We start from the raw sequence: 24,842 nt of genomic DNA on the forward strand, positions 1-24,842 counted from the left end.
TTTCCAACAACTCCTCCCCCAATGTGATTCCTTTCTGTTCCCCACTCCCTTTCCTAGTGCTTGGTTTTAACCATGTGATCAAAACCACCTTCTTCCTGCTCTTAACCTCTCACAGTCTTTGCCTGTGTTTACCCTGCAGTCCTCTGAAATACACAGTTTCCTGAGCATTTCTCCATTTGCTCACCTCCATGATACAGGCCTGCATTAACCATGGCTTATTATGACATTCCACTGTACGAAGCTTGAGAATGTATACATATTGCATGTGGTCTCACTCAAAAGGCATTGTATCCTAAGAAGTCTTCCCTATGCTGCAGGGCCCCACCCACTCTCTGAGTTCCTAACCCTTCCACATATATAGATCATCACAGTGAAGGGCTGAAGTTGATCCCACGAGATTCCAGTTCCCTTAGCCAAATGTGCTTCTCTAGGGCAGAAATCTGTCTTTTGCATCGACCCTATGCCCAGTGCATACTCTTACACTAGTGGATATTTGCTTAATAAGTTACTAATGAAGACACTCTGCCCACGATACACTGCTTTGATCTGTCCATTCCTCTGTGCCTTCTCTCTACCTTATTCTTCACTCTGACTCTTGGTGTAAACTTGGAGGAAGCTTGGAGTTTAGCAGGTCTAGACTTAAATCCCAGTTCTTCTTCTGTGTGACTCCAAGTATGTCAGGATCATTGTAAATAATACATGAGATGATGTAAAACCTCTAGTGTAGTGCTTCTCACACAACAGCAACTTAATTTCCAAGTTGTGAGCTCTTTTTGTGTCGTGAGGCCTTGGCTATACGAAGCAACCGGTGACCTTTCGGTAATGTCTCCTACAGCAGGATTGGGTGGGGAGGAAATATAAGGCTATTTACCAGTTACGCTGAGTTGAAAAAGAAAAGTAGAGGGGGGTGATCTAGTGTATATAAGAAGATAAAAAGTAGCCATCTTTCTGTACCATCTAATTATTGTATTCTATAGTTGCAAATCAGCAGCCATTATGTGTATTTGCTCTCTTGGTAACAGACTCTCATGTGATGGAGACCCGTGTGGACAGCTTAATTGGTGCTGAAATAATGAAAGGGATAAGACGCAATAAGCAGAATGAGAGTTTGCCTGCCAGAGGACAGAATTAGCATTTGGACTCTGTTTGACATAGAAGAGAAGCTGCTGGGTAAATGGGAGAAAGTACATGATTAGGGATTAGCTATAATAATGGTGTCCTGAAGAGATAGTTCTTGGTCTGGTTGTTGTTTTTAAATCACAGGCTAGGATCCTAAGCAGAAAGACAGACTTGAAAATAGTGTTGCTTTAGGGGAGTTACCAGTTCTTTGATCTCCAAAGCCCAAAATTAAACCCAGAGATGCAGAACTCTGAAGAAGCTTCCTCACACATGGCCTGAATGAAAATGATAGCAGTACACAGACATATTTCAAATTCGTAAAAAACATTTTACTTGCAATTTTTACTTGAGGATATTTAATTGGCAAAATAGAATTGTGTGTATTAACTGTTTGTAGCATGACATTGGGCTGTATGTACTCATTACGCAATGGGTAGCACCAAATTGATTAACACATTCATCGGCACCCGTAGTACACAGCAGGTCCCCAGAACTTGCTCGTTTTTATGACTGGAAGTTTGTATCCTTCTAACAACATCACCCCATTTCTCCTACGCCCAGCACTTGGCAACCGGCACTCTACTCTCTGTTTCTATGGGTTTGACATTTTTCAGATTCTACATATAACTAAGATCATACGGTGTTTATTGCTCTGTGTCTGGGCCAAAAGATTTTCTTTAACTTAGTAAAAAGCAAAATGAAAAGGCTTCTAGTGGTGAATAGCGGCATCCAGTTCCTCTTGTTGATATGCACTTGCTCAGATCCACTGCTGTGCTTGTCAGCGATTGGTTAGGGTGGATAAATGGTGGCTCTGACCTCTGTGTATTTGTAAGAAGGTCATTATCAACAAGGTCATTATCAACAATTTGACCTTGAAATCTAAAGAGGAAACCAAACCATGTGAATTTATTTAATCAAGTTTCACCCTTGATTAATATGTAGCTACTTCTACCCATTATTAATAGTGACTAAAATTTACAGTTGACTATTATGGCCTAGGACCAATCCTAAAATCTTAATACACATTGTCTTGAGTCAGTCTGAAAGTCCACAGAGTATACTGTTTAAAGCCATAGGAAAAACAGAATTTGAGGAAAAAGAGCTCTAGTACCCTGCCTCTCACTCTGTCTAGCTGCATAACACTGAACAAGTCATTCATCTTCCCTGTGTTTCCTCATCTGTGAAATGGGTTTATGAAAGTAGTCTCTTATAAAGCTGTCTTAAGAATTATGTGAAATTATACTTTTGAAGCATTTTACTTTTTATTATTATATGTTACCTATACACAATAATGGATTTCATTATATTTCTTAATGAATAATACACACACACACACACACACACACACACCCTCTCCTCCCTCACTAATCCTTTCTCTACCTCTTCCCAGTTTTCCCCTCTTCTTCTTTCATGCCTTTTTCTTTTTCTTCTTTTACTTTTGGTGACTTATTGAGTTTCATTAGGATTTCTCACAGGAGCAATCTTGAAGAAAATGTTTTTCCTTCATCAATTATTAACTGCTTACATATTCTCAGGAAAGGAGGAAGCCCCCACACTTCCCAATTCCACGACTGGGTATTGGCAGGTCCAATCTTGTGCAGACCTTGTGTGTATTGTCATACTTGTTGTGAGGTCAGGAATACAGTAGACGCGTAACTCTCAAAAGTCAGGGTTCCACCTTGCTCCCCACATCTTCCTCTGATTTTTTTTACACTTTTTCTCTCCACTTCTTCAGCAATGTTCCCTGAGGCTCGGGGAGGAGCGAGGTGGAGACAACTACAATATAGTTGTCTCACTTAGGAGTGGGCTTCAAAAGTCATTAATTCTCAGTACTTTGAGCTGTTAAAAGTCACATGACAAAAAAAACCAAGATGCTTCTTTGACCAAAGTTGGTGGCAAAACTCTTCTGTGTATGTAGCATTGTTATTCTGAAGGTAATTTGACAGATATATCATGTCCACTGGGCAAAACAACAACAGTAGCTTCCTCACTTCAGACTCCCTGACCCAGCCATAGGCTGTTGATCATGCTTACAGTACCATATGTGAAACTCCTCATGTAAAGCAGGCATCAAATCCAATCAGAAAATGGAAGGTTACCTCCATGATAGGTTTGCCACTGTTTACTAGTGAGCTCATCTTGCCTGCCTCAGAACTGCTGCGTGCAAGGTCCACAACTTAGTAAGGCTAATGATGACAACTTTTCACCAGCAGTGCAGCAGTAATTTCAGCCAAGGTAATAATAGCTCATATTTATAGGCATTGTTTCTTTTTTAATTGAACCAAATGAAGCCATAAGTGTTAAATAATTATCTTTGAGTTATATCTCATGCTAACAACAGAACCAGCATTATGAATCAAGGCTCAAGACTTTTCATACTCCAAATTGACTTATTCATTTTCTTATATATATACACACATATGCATTGTATATATTTTAGCATGTGAATGTATAACTATTTGTTGTAGTTGTAACCTAAGTCTACAAAAATCTGGTGTTCTGTTTTTGCAATACACGATAGTTACATTTATTTAATGTGTTAAATATTTCACTGGAAAGCTGAAAAGGGTATAGATGTATGACTAGCAAATCTCCAGGAAATAGCATTAGCTAAGAAAAATCCTGGGCAACGGTTCACATATTGTTTATATATTTTGAAGACAACATTGGTTTATAGTTAGTGAATATTGAATTGATTGTATGAGGATTGATTAAAAAGCCTTTCAAGATCATTTCCAAGAGGTTTGTTTATTTGATCCTCTCATGAAAATAAGATAGGTAGAGACTAAAACAAAGGTTCAGGAGGTAGAGCTTCTTTACGGAGAGGCGAAGTTTTCGCCTCTAAGGCTCACCTCAGAGCCTTAGAGAGGCCTGTGGTCTTTGGAAACTGTCATGAAGCTGTGCTTCATGTGTACTTCACAGACGGATATCCCTCCACCTTGCACAGTCCCAAATCCTGCCTATTTGTAATCAGAAACGTGGCCCCAAATAAAATGGAAAGATTGAGATGTATGCCCAGAAATTAACATTATTGGCACAAGGTTGATTTTTATTTCATAATTTCTCACTTTCTTAAAATGGATATGAAACAGAATAAGACAATTTGCCAGAAGGACTCTCAAATAACTCCGTGCCCACGACTCTTCTTAGGTATAATGGAGAGTCAAGTAGACACCTACCACCCTGGAAGCCAAAGCCGTATCTCTGAGCAATGAGTCACTTAAGCTGTGCCCTAAGGAGGACCCTGTTAGGAGCGGCGCACAGTGCTGAGAGTGTGGGAAGAACTCTAGAGTGCAGATTCTGACTCTAATGATTTATTTTTAACAAAATAAGGGAAAACAAATTTTCTATTCCCATAGTTCTTTTTTTCTGATATGTAAAGCAGTTTCACACTCACAAATGTGTTACTTTTTTTTCAAAAGTAGAAAATCGTGAAAATTCTGGTCTTTACATAGCAAGGCTTATCAGATATCACAGGAGGAAATCTAGATTTAACTTCTGGGCGCAATAAATGACCACTCAGAAGTCAGAGAACAGAATACCAGGGAACAGAGCTTAGTTAAAATGAAGGGTTTTTTGTTGTTGTTGTTTTTTCTTTTCTTTTCTTTTCTTTTCCTTTTTTTTTTTTTTTTTGCCAGTGAAGAGTTTTATTAGGGCTGAGGAGACACACATATACAGCAGACACATGGAAAGACAGAAAGAAAAGACTTTCTGCAAAGTAGGCGTGGGGGCGGGGCTTGGGAGGCTGAGCTCAACTTCTCCTTGAGGTCTTGGGCTTTTTAAAGTCTCTGAGGGGTGGTTCTTCCCTAATTTAGGGTTGGTCATTTTGGAGAAAGACAGGAAGGCTCCCAACTGTTATGTAAACATGCCAAGATCCAGCCTTGCACTTCAAGCAGGGGGCCTGTTGGGAGGAGAGGAAGCCCAGTAAGGCCTTTGTTATGAACTGTCAGTCTCTTGCCTGAGCAAGAAGCCAGCCATCTTGTAAATTCACTACCTTTATTTCCTAGCTATGTCCACTCTCTCTGTGTCTGCCTGTCAGGAAATCTAACCATGGTCCCTCACCCCATGTTGCCCAGAGGTCACCCTAACTGCTGTTAGTAGTTGGGGGACAGTGGCAAAGGGGTGAAATAGAAAGGGTAGCAGTTTGAGTGACTCAGAGAAGGGGTTACATAAGAGACCATGATAACTCTTAACAAATGGAAAAGATACAGAACATTAAGATGGCCATTTGATGTCAGTGTGCATCCTTGGAGCCTGCTATTCCAGTGAGGTGCCCAGCTGTCAAACTCAAAGGTTTGGGGAAATTATTCACCAAGTGGTGTCCCTGAGACATTGCTGGACAATCCTATAAAGAAGACCTGATGGGATTATATTTCTCCTTTACATTGTTAATTAGATCCCTATGTCTGATGGTAGCTTCAGCAAATGGACTCTGGATTTTACTCAGAGTTGGCCCATGGTGTCCATTCCCACTGGACCTTACACCTCATCCATGGGCAAAGGCTTCTCTTGCTGGGAAGGCGTGGCCAAGAAGATGACTACTTCAACTGACTTCTGCAAAGTTTCCAGACATTTGGTCCCTAGGCAGGAGTCTGGCGTGACAGTCAAAGTTCATAGTTTTGAGGGAGAAATATATTTGATTTAGGCATGAACTATACATTATAGTGAATGCCATGGTAGAAGTCTTCCCTGGGGGCCATCCTGGAGTAATCTTTCTGTTTGTGTGTTCAGAATTCTATGTTTGCTACTCATTGTCCACAGGATGAAGCGCAGGCTCTTCAGCAGGTCATTACCTACCTACTTACCTCCATTAGTGTCTATAGGACACTGAACTCCAGATGACCTCGCTCTGTGTATGTACAAGCATAGCTCTGTCTGCTGGAAATGACTTTCAAACCATTGGTCTCCAATAAAGTTTATCCTTTCCATTCAGCCTTCTATGAATTCTGTTTGGCAGAATATGCTGGCAAGTTTTATGTCTACTTGACACAAGCTAGAGTTATCTCAAAGGAAGAAACCTCAATTAAGGAAATGCCTTCATAAGATCCAGCTGAAGGGCATTTTCTTAATTAGTTGTTGATGGGGGAGGGCCCAGTCCGTTTTGGATGGTGGCATTCCTGGGTGATCCTGGGTTCTATAAGAAAGCAGACTAAGCAAGCCTTGGGAAGCAATTCAGTAAGCAGCACTCCTCCATGGCCTCTGCAGCAGCTCTGATCTTCAGGTTCCAGCCTTGCTCGAGTTCCTATCTCAATTTCCTCCAAAGATGGACTATGATCTGGAAGTGTAAGCCAAATAAACCCTTTTCTCCACAACTTGCTTTTGGTCATGGTGTTTTATCATACCAATGGTAACCCTAAGACAGCAAAGGAATTATTTATAAATAAGGGTCAATTTGTCAAATCCTTTTTACACCTATAAACATATACCCATATGCTTACCTCATGGGACCATTGAAGTTGAAATCACATGAAGATGTTACAAGCGAGAAAGGTAAACTTAACAAATACTAATGCTTCACCCAATTATCTTAGATTCTTCCATCTATAACATCATATATCTATATACTTACCACATTGTACAGCTAGTCTATGGATGTGTTCCCTTAGTCTGTATAGAGTTATATAGTTATATAAAGGTTTATATACGTGTATGTGTGTGTATAAAGTTATATAAATATAAATGGTTTATGTAAAATTATATATGTATATAAGTTATATAAATGTGTATATATAAAGTTATATATGTGTGTATATATACATATATATTCACTTTTCAAACAGGGACTTTATATCTCATTATGCTTAGCAACAAGTGTAACTCCTGATCTGTGGTAGGTTTGTCATAAACATGAAATAGTTGTGATGCTGTGAAGGGAAATGAGCCTAACTTTGCCTGGGATGTTAAGGAAAAGTTCAGTCCATCCTACTGAGGGTTTAGGGGACAAGCGATTCCAGGGAAGTGAATTAGCAAGAGCTCATTCATAAACACTGAGAATAAGGAAGACAAGTTCTCAAGTTGTAAAAGTATATATTGGACAGTGCCCACACTGATGTCTGAAACTTAACATCTGGTCCTAGCCCCCTGCTCTACTCCTCAGAAGTCTCTCCTGTCTGAGGACAGGGCCACCAGTCAGCAGCGACTCCAGCCAAACGCTTCAACCACTACCATGTTCCCTCTCTTCTAGTTACTATGCGTTCAATTCATTAGCACGCCTGTCGGTGCCACTGTCAGTATCCAGTGACTTCTCATTCCACATGTTCCTGCTAGTCCAGAGCCTCTGTAGTCTTCTACTCAGCACATCATAAAACCCATCAGAGTAGAGCTATTGAAGGCATCAGTAGATCAGCGGTACAAGAACAGTGATGACAAAGTGAATGTGACATTTTTTGACTTATAATTAGCAAAGAACTATTAATCAATTGAAGGGTTAGTTAGAAAAATGAAGGAGTTCAACAGCACATACTTGTGCTTGGCAATTGGAGTGGGAAGCACATTTGTTTTCTGGTTTCGGTACCCAAGATTATAGTGAGACTGCTTAGCAAGAGCCTCATATTAAGAGCTTAATTCTTTGCAATGTTTGTATCACTTTTATTTATGAAAGTTCCTACAAACATATGTGCTATTTCTGTGTTTCTCAAGACATTCTAAATCACACATAGTTTTATAAAACTCTGAAATTTAATAGTCCGCATATTACCAAGTTTTATATAATCTTGATAATATTAGGTCATGCATCAAATGAAATTGTTATACTACTAATAGTAAATAACTTAGTAAGGCATTTCTTCATACCAGATGCTAGCCAGTCTTCATGAGACTCCACAGAGAGGGTGGTATCATGGTTCCAGTTTTATGCAAGAGTAATCTGAGACAAAACTCAAGGACATAAAGATTATAAATAAAGTTTGTATCCAGAGTCCCTTCTAACTTAAGGGGTTTAGCACCTAACTAGGGCACCTTATTTGCCACAGCTCAACTCTGCAGAGTGTTGCTCTGTTCAAAGTAGAAATATTGATCTTCTATAATAGATGAATAATACTGAGTAACTCAAAGTAATTTGAGAACAAAAGAGGGGAAATGTGGAATTATCCTATTATTGTGTTTGAAGATGCATGGTATAATGGAGATATGGAACCACACAGATCAAATGTTAATCTTGACTTTTTGGGATTTTTTTCCTTTGTATATACACCAGATATTTTGATCTATGTCTTTTGTGTGCCAGAGAATATCCTAGTTTTTGAGAACACAAAGAGAAATGGATATATAAACTTTAGGGTACATTTACTAGGCTGTGATATTGGAGAATTAATCTCTCTGAGCTTATTTTCTTGCTTTTTAGGTAGCAATCATAAAGCTTCATTTGTGGGGAAATTGGGAAGAATAAGAAAGGTAAATCCACATGGATGGTGTTTAGTATTGTGAATAATCCAAACATGTCAGCTTCCTTCACTAATTCCCTGTAGGTCCTAAAGACAGGATTCTTCAGTTGTAGATTCACGGTGAAAGGTGGACTGGACCAGTACTGAGCTCTTGCTAGATTTCATATTCATAGGGCACACTACAGATTTGAGAAATGAAAGGGATTCCTCTTTAATGTTGTACATAGATTTGAGAAAATTTAGTTAATCAATAAGAAACCTTTAGTGATGTGAGAAGAAGGGGATCACTGCTGCATGAGGGTGGCCTGTGGGAACTTAGTATCCTGTTGGTGAGTCATAAGCATGTGGAAACTGAATAACAATGTCTTCAATGATGCAAGAGATATCGAGAGCCCCAAAACTACGGGTGTAAAAAAATTCAAATAAGAAAGGTCCCCAGGCATAGAGTGGCCTAGGAAGGCTTATGTAATAATTATTTTGCATTAATTCTCTGAGAAAGGGTAAAGGTTCAGAAAACCAGAGGAAAACAAGGATGTATATTCGGTTAGGACCAATTAAGTTTAAATTAATTTTTTTTAATAGTGTAACTAAAGTTGAGAAATCGCCAGTTTTTAACATTGAAATACCCAGGAACTGTATGGCTTCAGGCTCAGTCAGATCTGAGTATTCAGAAACTGTTCTCTCTCTCTCTCTTTAACTCTGCTTCTCAGTTGTAGTTTTCTTCTGGGAGGTAGGCTTTCTTACTTGCGGTGGCAAGCTACCTCCTGAACCACATGGCACCAGTGCAGTAGGACAAAAATGAGAGGCCTTTCCTCCAGGATGAGTTTGTAAAAATCTGGAAGTTTTCTCTGAGTGGCCAACTAGTCACATGTCCACATGTGACAACCCCCACCCACCCACCCCCACACAGAATGGGGTGGCGTGTTTAAAGCTGCAATCCAGTGAGAAAGAACTAGTGATCTTTCTTGTAAAAATCACTGTTTCAACCAAGGAAGGGAGAATGGCTTCTGATGAAGCAAAAATGACAGCTTTTCTCTTGGAGGAAAAGCCGAGATGATCAATCAGGGATGAAGGTGAGGTTGGGGGAAAGGAAGCCAGTCAGCTATGGGCTGAACTCTCCTACGTCTGTATCAAATTTATTTTCACTTGTGAGTTAAGTTTGTCTGTAATTGGAGTATGCTTTATGCTGTTAATTTTGAATCTGTGTCCTCTATAAACAATTTAATGTTCCTCTGAAAAATGCTTTATTTGTCATTATCTGAAAGCCTCAGTAACTGGGGGTGTAATTGATTTCCTTACTTCTAATCTCACATAAAATGTTATTGTTAGTTCTCAGTAGAAGTGATATTAAATGTCTCTCTTTTTCAGTAATATACACTCATTCTCTAAGTTTATTTTTTAATATTCCCAGCACAATTAAATATTCTGGTATAACAGATAGATTTCCTGGTAAGTGTCTAAATATTTGGTAGCTTTCCTAATTTGCTTTCTGATGCTATGATAAACACCAAAAGCAACTTGGGAAGGAAAGAGTTTATGTTATCTCACACTGCCAGGTTACAGTCTGTCTTTGAGAGAAGTCAGGTAGGAACTCAAGCAAAACAGAGGCAAGCACCATGGAGGAATGCTGCTTACTGGCTTACTTCCTCTCTTGGTCTCCGCTAGCTGTCTTATATAGCCCAGGCCTACCTGCTTAGGGATGATGCCACCCACAGTGGGCTGGGCCCTCCCCCATCAGTCATCCATCAAAACAGTTCCCCACAGACATGCCCACAGGCTAGTCTCAGTTGAGGTTCCCTCTGCTCAGATGAGACACAAGTGGGCAATAAAAACCCGTCAGTATGTTGGCCATTCCGGGAAGAAGCAGGATGTGTCTGCACAGGCGCATGAGCACTCGGTGGATCTAACACTAGCCTTGACGACTAGCCTCCAGGAACGTATCCCAGGAGATGTGCTGTGACCTCATGTCAGCCACTTTACCTCTTTATGTTTTCTGGGTTGTTTTTCTACCTGAAAAGAATAAAAAGGAATAACTATTCTATGAAGTTGTTATAATGACTACTACAGTCAATAAAATATGAGGTAAAAATTCTCAAGGGCTAGGAGATAGCTCTGTTGATAGAGTGTGCCTTGTGCCTTCCTTTCTTTCCTATTACTGTAATAAAACCCTCTGACTAAAAGCAGCTTACAGGAAGAAAGGGTTTAATCTATCTCATATTTCCAGTCCAACATTGAGGGAAATCAGGATAGGAACTCAAGGCAGGAATATGAAGCAGAAAACAGTGAAATATGCTGCTTACTGGATCGTTCTCTGGCTCAGTTCCAGGCTCACACCTAGCTAACTTTCCTATACAGCTCAGGACCATCTTCCCAGGGAATGGTACTGCCCACCCACAGTGAGGCTAGGCCCTTATAAACCAATTAACAACCCAGACAATACCCATAGACATGCCCACAGGCTAATCTGATCAAGGCAATCCCTTAATTAATCCCTGCTCAGGTGACTCTAGCCACTTTGAGGTGACAGCCACTTAAAGGTAATGAGGACAGGACATCTTGCATGCATAAGCACCCAAGTTCAATCCTCAGAACTCATGTAAAAAGATCTGGGCATGGTGATTTATGCTTATAATTTCAACAGTGGGGAGGCAGAGAAAGGCATAGTTTCTTGGGTCTCAAGAACCACCCAGCCTAGCCTACTTGTTGAGTTCCCAGCCAGGGAGAGATGCCACATCAAAAATAAATGTGACTGACACTGGAGATGTGATGCCCGACACATACTGACCCTCCTTCCCTCTACATGATTCTTTACATTATAACCGGTAAACACCAATAATATATAGAAAGTTCCCATGAACTCAACACCTAACTTTTCATACTATTAATATCTTACATTACTATGATATATTTGTCACAATTAATGAGCTGTGGTCATGGACATGCTTTTGGTGTCATAAGGTCATCTCTCAGAATCATTCAGAATAAGAAACATAAGACATTGTATTCCACTTCTGTTGCCTCTTTCTCTGATGCTGTTTTACATGGCTCTAAGTTTATTGCCAATCTTTCTTTCCTTCTCCCTAAAGAACAGTTTCTAACATTTCTTTCAGGGCAGCTCCAGTGGCAATGAATTATTTTGCTTTTGTTTGCCTGTAGAAATATTGATTTCACTTTCTCTGTTGAAGCATAGCATACTGGATATAGAATCCTATGTCATGATTGTTATTTATTAAGCAGCGCAATGTTATTCATTAAGCAGGACTGTTTACCATGCAAGAAAAACCACGAGGTACAACAAAACCCACTATAAGAGTTTATTAAGGGGAGGAGATAGAAGGGGCTGCTTAGGCCTATGAAAAAGTCATGCAGGAAAAAGAGAAGTGATACGTGGAACCTGCTTTTATAGATTCTCCCCACACATGTGCATATGGGCTTATGTAGCTACGCCACACGTGTGAATAGATTACGTGGTCACACTGTGAGCAAATTACGTGATCATGCAGCACACAGGTTACGTAGGATGTAAAGGACCTAGGATGACTACTAAGCATCTTGCCTGGCTACTAGATAGCGCATGTGCAGTCATGTAGCTGGGGGAGTAGTGAGGAATTCTAACAATGATGCTTTCCTTAAACACTTTAAATACTTTCATACATACTCTTTTACTACTGGTCTGGTTTCTAGTGAGGCCATTATTCTGTATTCACACCCATAGTCCTCAATTAATGTTTATCTTGCTGCTTTCTCCGTGATAAATTTTCTCCTTGTCCTTGGCAGCCTTCAGTTTAAGTCTGATATGCTTAAATCTGAATTACATGGGAGTTGGATGTTATCTGATCTTCTCGGAGCCCCTGCAAAACATACTCAGTCCTTTTGGTGCACTCAGCAATCCTCCCCAGATGTTCATTTTGTGCCACAGATTCCGATATTGTTGACAGATGATCATGTTTTGTTTTTGATAAACCACAATATTTAAAACCTTCGAAAAATGTTCAAACAACACATGAATGAAATCCATAAAAATTTACAGAATTGTTTTCAATGATCAGAAAAAAACTACACTTAAATTTCCACAGAGGTACAAGGCTGAGCTTGGCTCTGTTTGCTGGTGTATTTGTGGCTGTGACCTGGAGGAGACATGGGACCTCCTACTCCTTCCCTATGGCTCAGGGAGCTCTGGGGAAGAGGGGACACAGACGGTAATAACCAGAGGTGCTGGGTGACTCCAGTCAAACAGTGTATTCCAGAAACAGTATGACTGCCGAGGTGAACTCACAGGCACTGTGGTGCCACACACACGAGCTGCACAGGCACAGGTCAGATGGGGTCAGAGCACCGAGGGGAAGGACATAGGGTCCCACCCCTAGCCAAGAAACTATTTGCAAACCATACCCACTGACAGAGGGACAAATCAATTTTCTCCAGTGGAGTGTCACTGGGGTGGGCCTCTTACTCAGGAGTAATTGGTCAACAGACATACACACACACACACACACACACACCACCACCACCACCACCACCACCACCAACAACAACAACAACAACAAGAAATATTTGTTTTTATTTTCATTTTTCTAATGTTTTGAGACAGAGAGAGCGTACAAACAAAGTCATGTGAATAGGTAGGGGTAGAGAGGGTCTGGAAGGAGTTTGGAGAGGAAAAAGTATGCCCAAAATATATTGTAGGAGAAACTTTAATAAATAAGGAAAGCCTGTCTTAGAAGTTCATAGATCATATGAGGGAAATTACTATTGCTGGTTAGCTAAATAGACAAAATGTCAATGTGCCTTCTAAATATCTGTTTATACTCTTAGACTAAAGCTACCCACAACTCCGATAAGAGAAGCTTTTCTTCGCGGTGAATGGCAGTCAATGCATAGACTCACGGCTGTTCAAGATGCTGAGACTAGGAAGAGGGTTTGGTTCTAAACATGTCATTTATGCTAATCCTTGGGAGGCTCCTGGAACAGTGCAGAGGAGGGGATGAAAAGAATGTAAGAGCTGAAAGATGGGGGAGGCAGCAAAATCCCTTCCTCCAGACGCAGTACTCACATGTGGTCATAACTCCCAGCAGTTGAGATTGCCTGCACTGGGCTGGCACAAGAGGATTCTCAACTGTTAGTCATGGACTGGGAGGGGCTTCAGGGCCTTTAATCCTCACTGCTGCATTGCGGGCCACTGATAGCCACTGTCTTCAGTTGTGTGACCACCAGTACACTCGCCAGACTCCACTGTGAGTTCCAATCCCAGAGTTCCACAGGCGGAGCTGGCAAAGCCCAGAGGGGCACCAACAGAATGAGAAGACATAAACAGTGGGAAAGAAGTTACCCGGGAAGAGGGAGTTTGGCCGGGAAGGGAGAAAGATGGGAGACAGTAGGTGTGAGAATTAATCAGAATTCATAATATACACATACGCAGGTGCCAAACAGCAAATTAAATTAAAAAATAAAATAAACGAATCTGAGAAAGTCAAAATGTTCAGGACAAACTGAGCGATGAACATAATTCTAAAAGAGAAGTTGAAAAGCCTGTGTATATTGTGGTAAAAGTAAAGCTTTGTCCTGGAGGAAGGCGGGCCTCTGAAGGCATGTCTGTTTTGTGAGCCAAGCCAGTTTAAGCCAAGTTCTTATTGTTTTGTTCCATTTCAAAGGAAGACTTCATCAGGAATATTGAAGTTGAAATAAAATATATTAATAAAAATATAATTGCCTTATTAATACCGAATCCCACAAGGGGGTTTTCACTCATTCTATTTAAGCTTTTGTTTAACATTTTAGTACTAGTCTAGAACTACTGGAAAGCAATGCTTTGCAATTGCTTGTTTCATAATGTGGCAGCCTGTCATGAAGACTTTCGAGAATGCTGCATGTGATAAAAACAGCTTTCAACACATACTTTCCACTCTTCAAGGACTGCAATTTAATGCTTACATTCTCTTATATATTTTTTTTTGCCAATAGGAGATTTTTTGTTATTTTTTAAAGCAGGGCACTTGCTAGCCAAAGCTTTTATTTTACAAAATGTGCATTACTGCTTGAAATCTGTTCCCCTAGTTATAAAGCAGCATACCTCAGAGGCCTGCCCCACCCACAGGAAGCACAGGAATCCAGTTATAAGACCTGGTTTAACTCATTGGAGAATATTAAAGGTTCACTATAAGAAACATCCCATTAGATCTGTCCCTGGTGCATGAGCAGGCTTCTAGGAATCCGGTGCCTGTGGTGTGACACCTTGCACAGCCTTGGTGCAGTGGGAAGGGGCTTGGACCTGCCTAGGCTCAGTGAGCTGGGCTCTGCTGACTCCCCATGGGAGACCTCTCGATTTGGGGGATGTAGGGATGCGGAGTGGCTTGGGAAAGAGGGCTGGGGGGTGGGAGGAGGGAGGAGGAGGGGTCTGTGGATAGCATGAGGAGTGAGTAGAAAATTTCTTAATAAAGAAAAATAAAATAAAATAAAACCTGAAATATATATATATATATATATATATATATATATATATATATATATATATTTAAAAAAAGAAACATCCCATTATCAGTTTGTAAGGTCATATTTACTGCATAGCACAGCGACAGTGGAGAAAATAGTATGTTCATTTATAGTTTTTCCTCTTTAATTAATTAGTTTGTTTGTTTATAGGCAGGGCTTTACTTTGTAGCCTTGGAATCTATATTTTTCTGCCTTAACCTCCTGAGTGAGAGCATATCAGGTGTGCACCACTACAGCTGACTGTAGACCTAGTTTATGAACAATTTCTCCTTCTACTTGCTTATTTATTTCTTTATCAAAATAAGAAGATGCAATCCAGCTATACAATAGGCTGTATGGGGCTAAATTTCCATAGCTCACTAAAAAAACAAGCATGGATCAGACAATAGAGAAGCCAGTGTGTTGATCTTCTCACTGCGCTGAGCTATGCTGGGGTTGCATGGCTGAGAGTAACTGACCCAGGAGGTCACTCAGGTCAGGGATGCTTTGTAAGCTTGATCCAGATCCAGATTTTTATCACGTGGACGACCACATCTTCTCTGCTAACTGTTCGCAAGAATGAAGTGGAAGCTTGGTATATTGTGACTGTTCAATGAAAAAGCAAAGTGAAATGAAAATTAAAATCTCTCAAGGATCTGTATTTCACCAACCAGGATCTTTAAAAATACACCAGTTTTTAAGTCTTTACTGAAGAACTGAGTAATGCAGGCCTGCTGTTTCCTTTATAGTAAAACCTCGTGGAATGCAAGGAGAAGCTGTACAGGCTGTTAAAAACCATCCATCTTGCTGACCCACACTTTGTGTGATTCTGATGCTAGGGCAACACCCAGGAACCAGCATTTAAACAGTACTTCAGGCAGTCTGGGGCCACCTGTTGGAAAATTGCCCTAAATAATCTTGGTGGTCTAGTCCTATTAAATCATACTTTTTATTCAGTGACAGGACTGTATTTTATTCATTGCAGTATTGCCAGTTGGTCTGCGTGAGGAGCTTTGTGATCCTGGGCAACTTCTTTCTCTGGTCTGCCTGAGTAGGATCCTGTGTTATAAATGCAAAGGCTCATTCCATCACTTAGAGTCATTTGGCAGCCTCTCTGAAAAATCTGATAAATGACCGTGCATAGCAAAGGATGCGTACTCTCCCTAAGGTGCCCTTCCCTCCTTCAGATTTATTGCTTCTGTGCCCTGCATAGATAGTTTGCATGTTGATAATGTGTGTGGGGTTTTTTTTCCAGCTATGCTTATCTAAAGCTTTTATTCAAAGACAGGTGTAAACGATACAAACCCTGCCCTCACTCTTAGAAGTGAAAAGAATCCATTACTCGCATTCCCATACCTTTAAAGTGCATCTGTCTCCTGTTGAATTTACAGTTCCCAGCTGTGCAAAAACACATATGCTATGTCTGTATACTTTATCTTTTATTAGACTCTGATTGGGTTCTGCTATTGCGTCCCAAAGAAGAAAAATGTGTTTAGCTTTAATTTAAAAGCACTCACTAGTTTAATGACTACAACAATGAACATAGTTTGTTGAATTACAGTAACTTATATACTTGTATAACTATTCAATCAAAACATACTTGTTAAGCATCTAGTATTTATCCTGTAGTCTGATAGATTCTGTGTGGGCTTGGTGTCATGTAAGTGAAATGTCTGCTTGGCCCTTATGTTGCTGTGTGGATAACATTTTCTGTGACTAGGTAAATGTTTCCTTAAATGTTAAATGTTTGTGAAGGTGATAAACCAGCCAAAAATACTCAAAACCAAGAAGACATACATCAGTGCATTCATCTGTTTCTTTATCCAATGAAGAGATAGTAAATTGGTTTCTTTTCTTTTTAACACTTCAAACATATCTCTTCTTCTTCTACTACTACTACTACTTCCTTCTTTCTCTCTCTTTCCTTCCTTCCTTCCCTCCTTTCTTTCTTTTTTCTCTCATTCATTCTTTTTTAAATATATGTGTGCCCCACATAAATAGGACAGGCACAAACACTAGGAGTAAGTTTTAAAAATCAAGAGTAGACCAGCATACGACATTGACTTGCTTCTTTCCTGTTTGTTCTTATTTCAGATGATGGAAAATTGTCCTTCGAGGAATTTAAAGCATATTTTGCAGATGGAGTTCTCAGTGGAGAAGAACTACATGAGCTCTTCCACACCATTGACACACACAACACCAAGTAAGGAATAGTTCTTATCGGTGGACTCAGGAATGAGGTGGAGAGGATGTGAATGAGTCACTCAGAGACATGTAGATGGTACATTCTGTAATGTTTAATTCTGTAATATCCTTTCCTAAAAATGCAAGTATTCTAAAAACCTTCAACATACTTAAAATAAATATTCTATTAGTTTTATATTGTATCCTCTTTATAGAATATAAGACAAAAAGGATATGATAAATATAGTCTGTCATTAATAAATAAGTAAAATCTTACTATCTATCTTTGGTATAAGCCAGACTTTCTTTGTTTGGAAATTGTCCTCTGGATATTATTATACTGGCATGTTGAGATGAAATTAGTGCAGTTATAAACTGAAAATCACTGCTACTTGAGAGATGCAGGTAACGTAGGGCAGGGGATAGCTCTGGAGAGTGATACACCGGGTGATGGATGACCGTCATTTATTTGGCATGTGGAACTCTCTCTTTTGGAGTAGGAAGATTCTGTTCATATTCTCCCATGCTGAAAATATAAGATAATAAGGACTTTAGGATACAGATCAACAGAAATGTACTGCTAGTTTGAGGTTGCTGAACCAAATCATATTATTTTTCACCGTCACAATTATAGAAGTCTAACACAAAAGAGCATGGATTCACACACACCTAGAGACCCGCCACATCGCCTGCTGCTGAACAATCACATTGTGCTTCAGGCAAAGCACTGACATGGTTCCAGGCAATAAGCCAGCCTGCTAAGACAAGCTCCGGAGCTCTACCTATGAACAAACATTTGCTTGAGGCAGACTATTTAAAAAATTAGAAGATTAAATTTACTTTACTCGGGTGGTTGATTATTTTTAAACTATCAGTAAGTTTCTAGAATTCAACAAGATTTTCAATTGCCTTGACAATGCCTTAAGTCTCTTCTTGTCAGAAATAGTATTAGGCTCAGTAACTGATAATTTCTGTATACTATCAAAAATTCTGTGATTGATATATTCATAGGACACTTGGGAATCACAAAGAAGGGCATCATAGGTCAGTTTGGCTCAGGAACTGAGATATGACAGGAAAGTAAAACTGCTTATGGAAAGAAATGCAGGAAACTGAGGAGAACATTCCAGTCAAGAAAAGGCATAATCCAATGAGTCCATGGAAAACACAAATTGTACTTGGTGTATTTTTGTCTCTTTTTTCAGGAGAAGAGATGGCTCAAAAGTTGGGGGAGTGGGCCTGGGAGGACTGGGAAGCTACTGTGATTGGGCAAAATTCCCAAATAATCAATAAAAATGCACACACACACACACACACACACACACACACACACACACACACCACAAGAAATTCCTCTTATGTGAAATTCCCAAAGAATCAATAAAAATACTATGTTAGAAATAAAATAGTTATTCACAAAATAAAAAAAAAAGAAAAAGAAAAGGCATGGAGAAACTTCTGGATGCATGAGGTGAGAAAGAGTCACTTCTGATCGCTAAAGTGTCAACTATACAGCTGAAAGTGGAGGGGGATCAACAGAGGAAAGAATGGTCTGGCTGAGAAATAATTTATATTCTGAGTTTTTAAACGTACTTCAACTTTATGCAAGGCAAAGGTAACCTAGTCAAGAACTCCAGCCACATCTTATAGGTCACTGTGGTTCCAATAAGGGGCCAGCTAAAATGACTCAGATGAAGGCGGCAGATCCTAGGTAAACCTTAAAGGGATACTGAGGAAACAGTGACCATGCAGAGAAGGAAGCCATCGGGACAAAGGATTTAGAGGAGACAGAGCTCCCATGTGTCTTGGGTATCCTGTTGGAAGTTGGTATTCTAACACTACATCGAGCATACTGATGATTTCCTCCTTATTATGTCAGCTTTTAAAAGTATCTGGATTTGGAACATTTATTAAGATTTCTAGTTTTAGAATTTGGAATCATGAATATTTTTCAGTGCATATTTACTAAAGTTAAGGAGAAAGTTTTCACTTGGTTTTATTTGTTGGGTGTTGCCATTTTATTTATGTTTTTCACAGTTTGTATTACTCTGTATACATTTAAGACTACTTAGTACCAAAAATTGAGATGTGTAATGATTTATACAAGTCTAAAGAAATGTATATTACTATTGGTTGCTATCATATGCATTAGCAACAACTGTGTTTTCTGGCATAATTATAATCAATTTAAAATTAAAAATATTAGTTGGAGACCTCTGAATTATATTCATGAAATTCATCCTTAAAACAGGTTGTCAGTGTCAAGCTTTGATCTTTTACAAAGATTAATTCAAGCTTCAACATAGAAATTCCAGAGCTTTATTTTAAGCTTAAAAAAAAAAAAAAAAAACTTTTATCTTGTCTGATCCAAGATTTTGCTATAAAAGTCAATTGCTTTTTTTTTTCTACTGACTTTCTCAGGGCATATGTTACACTCCCAAATACTGATACTGCCCAACAACCAAAGTCACTCTAATGTAATCAGAAGCACAGCCTGGCCTACCAGAAGCCAATTAATGTTGGTGGGAGCGAACCAAGCAAATTAACTCTCTCTGTACTTACAGCAGCTCCCAGGTCCTTGTCCCTCCCAATGTCTTCTGGTTGAATATTTGCTTGGCCATAGGAGCAGTCTTCTAGAGAAGTTTAAGTATTGCTTGTATCTACAATGCAGTAAAATTAATGTATGTTAAGTATCAAAGTTAAATTATTTCTTATAAAAGGAATGCCTTAGTTGAGAGAGTTTTTAAATTCATTTTCAAGCCAACCTATGAACCACTGGCCCTTGATGTTAAGGGAAGTGCTTCACATTCACTGTCCAGGATAGAGCATGATTTTGAGCTCAGTGCTCAGAAAATCTCATTCTAAGGTGAATCCCAGGCAGTATTCTGCGTGTTTGAAGCTGTGTCAGACTTCAAGGATGGGGAATGGTTTCCCAGAAGCATCTAACCTCAGCATTTTGCTCAATGCAGAGTTTTTAAAAGTGAAAAGACTCTCCAGTGAAAAAAGAGAAATTTGAAGGCATCATATGTTCAACTCTCTATCACTTTTTAAAATCAATATTTTAAATTGATAGAGGTTTTTCATGAGGTATGAACACTTAGAATGTTTTTCTTTCTGGATTATTGTTGCGGAGTGATTCATGGAGTATGTAAAAACAACAATACTTGAATTAGATGGTCTGATGAACAGAAGATGGTGGAGTTATAAACATTGTTAACAAAGAGTGACATTATTGAAAACTCACTTCTTAAAGTAACTGTGAACAAGCTAATATTTCAAAATAAATAGAAATTTTCACCTCCATCTTATTAAAACTTATAATTTCAATCTCCATATGAACTGTCTTCTTTCTAGGCAGATATGCCCAATCTTTCTTCTTTAAGAAAAGGAAAAACATGTTAATCTCCCAATGATTTAAGTTAGCTTTTTTTTTATTGCAACCTTCCCAGCTCAGGTATATTTCTAGACACACATTTGTTTTCTCATCTTGTATGAAAATAAGACTTACTCAGAAAAAAATATAATTCTATTAATATTTATGTTTGGGAAAAATAATACTAGCAAAAACTAAATATATAGTTAGATGCTCATAAATGAGGACAAGCACCCCATGAATAAAAAAAATAAAGGTAAGACTGGTAGGTCAGGGGGAAACTTTTACAGCTCACAGGAGGTGCTTTCACTCACTAGAAAGCCAGCACAGGTACATTTGGCAATCAGTTAGATGAAAAAAAAGAAAATTTAGCATCAATCCTTGAGGTATTAGTCATAGCAGAAGCATGGGAGAAAGTCTCCCTAGAGACCTAAGGCAATTCTGCCAGTGAACTGCACTTAGGAGCTCCAGATTGTCAGGGCAGACCAAATGGTAGACCAGATGGTTTTGCTCATGATGCAGAAAGTGAACATAAAGAAAGTATCCCAAGACTCTCAGAGAGGGGCTCATGACTAGGAACTCATACGTTCAAACAGAAGATTCTTTGTTCCAGACTAAAATAGTCTTTTGGATGCTGAGCTCTGATATTTCAACCCTGTGCTGGTTAGCTCACCAGAGTGACAGAAATATCATCAACTACTAAAATGAGTTAGTTCTGCAATTGAAACATTCTTTCCTATACTAAACTTTTTTTTTCCTCGCTCTCTCTAATTTCTACTTAGTCTACTCCTTAGGGCTATCCAGAATATGAATGTTTTATGACATGTCTCTCCAACATTTGAAAGCAGTTTTCATGCGCCAATGATGAGATTAAAATCCCATAATAATTAGAGAGTAATTATATCAAAGGGGTTGTTTTCAGATGGCAGAGTTATGCTTCTTCTGAAATAGAAAAGTTGTTTAGCCTATATTTATGCATTATGGTTAATTCCTAAAGAATGATGAGTTGGTTGATAATGCTACTGTCTTTCCTGAGTTATTCATTATACTGCTTAAGGGGAGACATATGTTGTGAGGAGCAGGAAAAGAATGCAGGGTCAACATCATGCAGTAAACATTAGGGCATTCTGAAGGGTATGCAATATAGTTGTACAAGGTATTGTGGTTAGAAAATCTATTGTCATTTTAACTGTGAGTGAGATGGATCTCCTTGTTAGTGTAGCCTATACCACCTTCAATTGGAATTGATAATGTAGGAGGTAAAACCACAAATTTAGTACCTGGAAGAGAAGAGTAGTTCACAATCCCGGATGTTAATTATAAGTATGTGGTGGCTAAAAGCAAGAAGCCAGAGAGTGCAAGGTAGTAGAGCTATATGCCAAAGGAACAAATGACCATGAAAGTCCCTAATAGAGTGGTCAGCCTGGGCAAGGCACGGTTGAGTTTCAATGGTTAAGACCTTGGCTGAGAAGCCCTGGCAGAACAGTGCTCAGAACTCAAACTGGCCAAGAGAAGTCAGCATCAAACACAGGCTGTTTCTGTGCATGACCAAAGCCTACCTGTAGAAACAAGGTAAAGGGTTGATCCTTTTTCCACACCCAAAGCCTCCTGTTTTGAGACAACAGCATATGGAAACTGCTTTCAAGAGACATGGTGTTTAGAATGCTTTGGATAAAGGATGGAGATAAAGGATTCTCAAAGCTGTGGAGCCAGGGAAAATCATTTTTTGAACAGATATTCCTCAATCTCTCCTTTGCTCAACTTGGGAAAAGGTCACAATAAGGAAAATGATACTATGAAAAGAAGGAGTTCATTGGTTGTGACAAAAACCTAAGTTAACTTAAGGAAGATATAACCTTACTCTTGTGTCAGATGAAGCCAGAGGTGACTATGAAGTGTGTGGGAACCAGGTACTGGAATCGTGGTTATTGTTTACCTCTTCCTTTATCTCTATCAGCTCTTCTCTCAGAAGGACTGAGAAAACAGCCTAGAAAACTATCAGAGAGACTGCCGTTCTTTACCAACTGCTACAGCAAAATCCTGGTTTTGAATCATTATCCTACTTTGCTATCATGAGCATATGTGAACAATTTATCACTGTTTCAGGGGAAAGAGAATGTGAACTGAAACCAGGATGCTGCATCCAAATAGAGGAGTATAGATTCTTGGCTGATACAACTTGGGTTTCCTACAGATCAGAGAATTGTTTACTTGGCCTCAAAAATCTTTATTATCTCATAATTTATAGAAACATAACCAACCCCTTTTGAAGAGCAAAAAAAGGCTCAGAGAAGTTAAAATTCTAAAATATTCTAACAGTGGGGTCAGCAGAAAACCTGAAGTTACTTGTGGTGGAAAACCCTGAATTCAGGAAAATCTCTGTGTTCTAACGGGCATCCTGGTCTCACTAAGGTGTCCGTGGTCCTGTCATCCCACTAAACCCCCTGCTCTTGACTTTTCCATCCATTTGACTGACCAGTGTCCTAGCTTCCATACACTCTTCTAGAACCATGCTTGTCACACCACTCCTTGGGTCTTGGGGTCTGTCCTGTCCTCTGTGTATTTAGGATGACTGCCAAAATTTGGATGTAGCAACATCTAATATTTATTCACTAACTCCCTCATAATCCCACCTACTGTAGAAATCAAAATATTCTTGAATTTCATACCAGTTTAATCCCTTGAGAATTTGGAGAGTAGAAAGACTCGTGTGCATGGGTAAAAGAAACACTACTTCATTACATCCTTTGCGGGTAGACTTTTGCCCACGGAAGCTGAAAGCCAAGAATCACTTGAACTTACTATTAAATCTCCAGTTACTTATTCGATTTGTCCTACAGTCCACTCAGGACAACAGATTTCTTTGTTATTCATCCATTTTTGAGATGTGTTTTTACTTCAGTATTTAGCTAAGCCTATTTACTAACTCGGAGAACATTTTCTCTATCAAAGAAATGAAGAAAAACAAATATATGCATTTCTGAGAATTGATTGGAAACTTTGTTCTTTCCTATGAAGATGTTTTTATCAATAGCATCTTGGTTTCTTCCTAAGTCAAGTCACTCCACAGCCTCTAATGTGAATAGGGACAGAGATATCCCCAACCCACATGGAAGAGTATGAAATTAATAAGCCAAATTCTACTTTACAATAAAAAATTATCATACCTTGGGAGATTTACAACAGAGATAATTTTAAGGAAATTTTATGTGAAAAATGATTTATCCTTAGTTATAATTTAAGAAATAAATTGTCTCTAATTTTCTCTGATAAAGATGGTAGTGAAGTCAAATTTTGTGTCAAGGCATCTCACTTATTTCTAAAAAAAAAATAATTTCTAGGGGAAATGTGCAATTAATAACTGAATAGGGAGAGTCACTTATTAGACAGCTACATTCTAGGCACTTATTTGTATCATTTTGTTTAATCTCCACAAAGACTTTATAAGACTGTGTTGCGATTCACAGCCTGCAGTTCATCAGTGACAGTTAACTGATGTGCCAAAGTTGCTTGAATAGCTTGTACAGAAGCGTGAGATTTCCCAAGGTCTAGCTAAAATCGAGACTTAAGCGCTCTTCATTGTCGTGCCATCTCAAGAACAGTTCATATTTTTAGCTATTTTGTGTATCAGAAATCAAAATATTTCAAGGCCTTTCTTAAAAGTCGCTTTGAAGTGTTTTATTCTGATGAAAAGATGGCTAGTTCCCAGCCATAGAATATATTTGGATGTACAGTATAGAGGCAATTATTTTAATTGCTGCCTTTATCTCTTCTCTTTTTAGGTCTATTGTGTTGGGTTTTTAAAGTGTGGGAGTTGCTGCATTGTAGAAAAGTTATTCTTTTTTTCCCTGTGGACATTAATTCCATTCTTCTCCCATTTTCCCTCCTTCACACCTGGAAGTCAGTTTCTACTTTTAGCCTGCTCAGAACCCTCCTTTGCATGCTTCGCTTTGCTCTTTTTCTCATTGTCCTCCAGAATGCTCAGAGTGTCACTCTTTCTCAGATCATCGGTATTAGAGGATGATATTTCAAACATTTTCAGTATTTTGATATTTCCTTCTGGTTGTCATGAATTCTTCCCCATGAAGAACTTGAACTTTCCCTTCATCTTAAGTGAACTCCTTCATTGAGAAGATGAGAAACCATGGGCAGTTGCTAATGGTGTAATGAAGTCAATTACTACTCAAAATAAAGTTTTCTAGGGTAAATTATTTATGCATAAGTGTAATCTTTCTAGCTTTACTATTATCAACCAGATAACCAGATGAATGAGATAAATTCAGTCAAAGTGGAACAAAAATCTCTTTAAAGCACAC

The 24,842-nt window shown here is 39.0% G+C and overlaps 1 protein-coding gene across 1 annotated transcript in view; it reads left to right on the forward strand.

Annotated features, from left to right (window-relative positions):
* Positions 1–24,842, forward strand: part of Necab1 (N-terminal EF-hand calcium binding protein 1) — a 154,632-nt gene that overhangs the window by 9,804 nt on the left and 119,986 nt on the right. Inside the window, exon 3 of the mRNA XM_028871618.2 lies at positions 17,064–17,172. Coding sequence (XP_028727451.1) covers positions 17,064–17,172 — 109 coding nt within the window. The remainder of the gene's footprint in view (positions 1–17,063; positions 17,173–24,842) is intronic.

The sequence above is a fragment of the Peromyscus leucopus genome, chromosome 2 (assembly GCF_004664715.2).
Source record: "Peromyscus leucopus breed LL Stock chromosome 2, UCI_PerLeu_2.1, whole genome shotgun sequence".
Lineage (NCBI taxonomy): Eukaryota > Metazoa > Chordata > Mammalia > Rodentia > Cricetidae > Peromyscus > Peromyscus leucopus.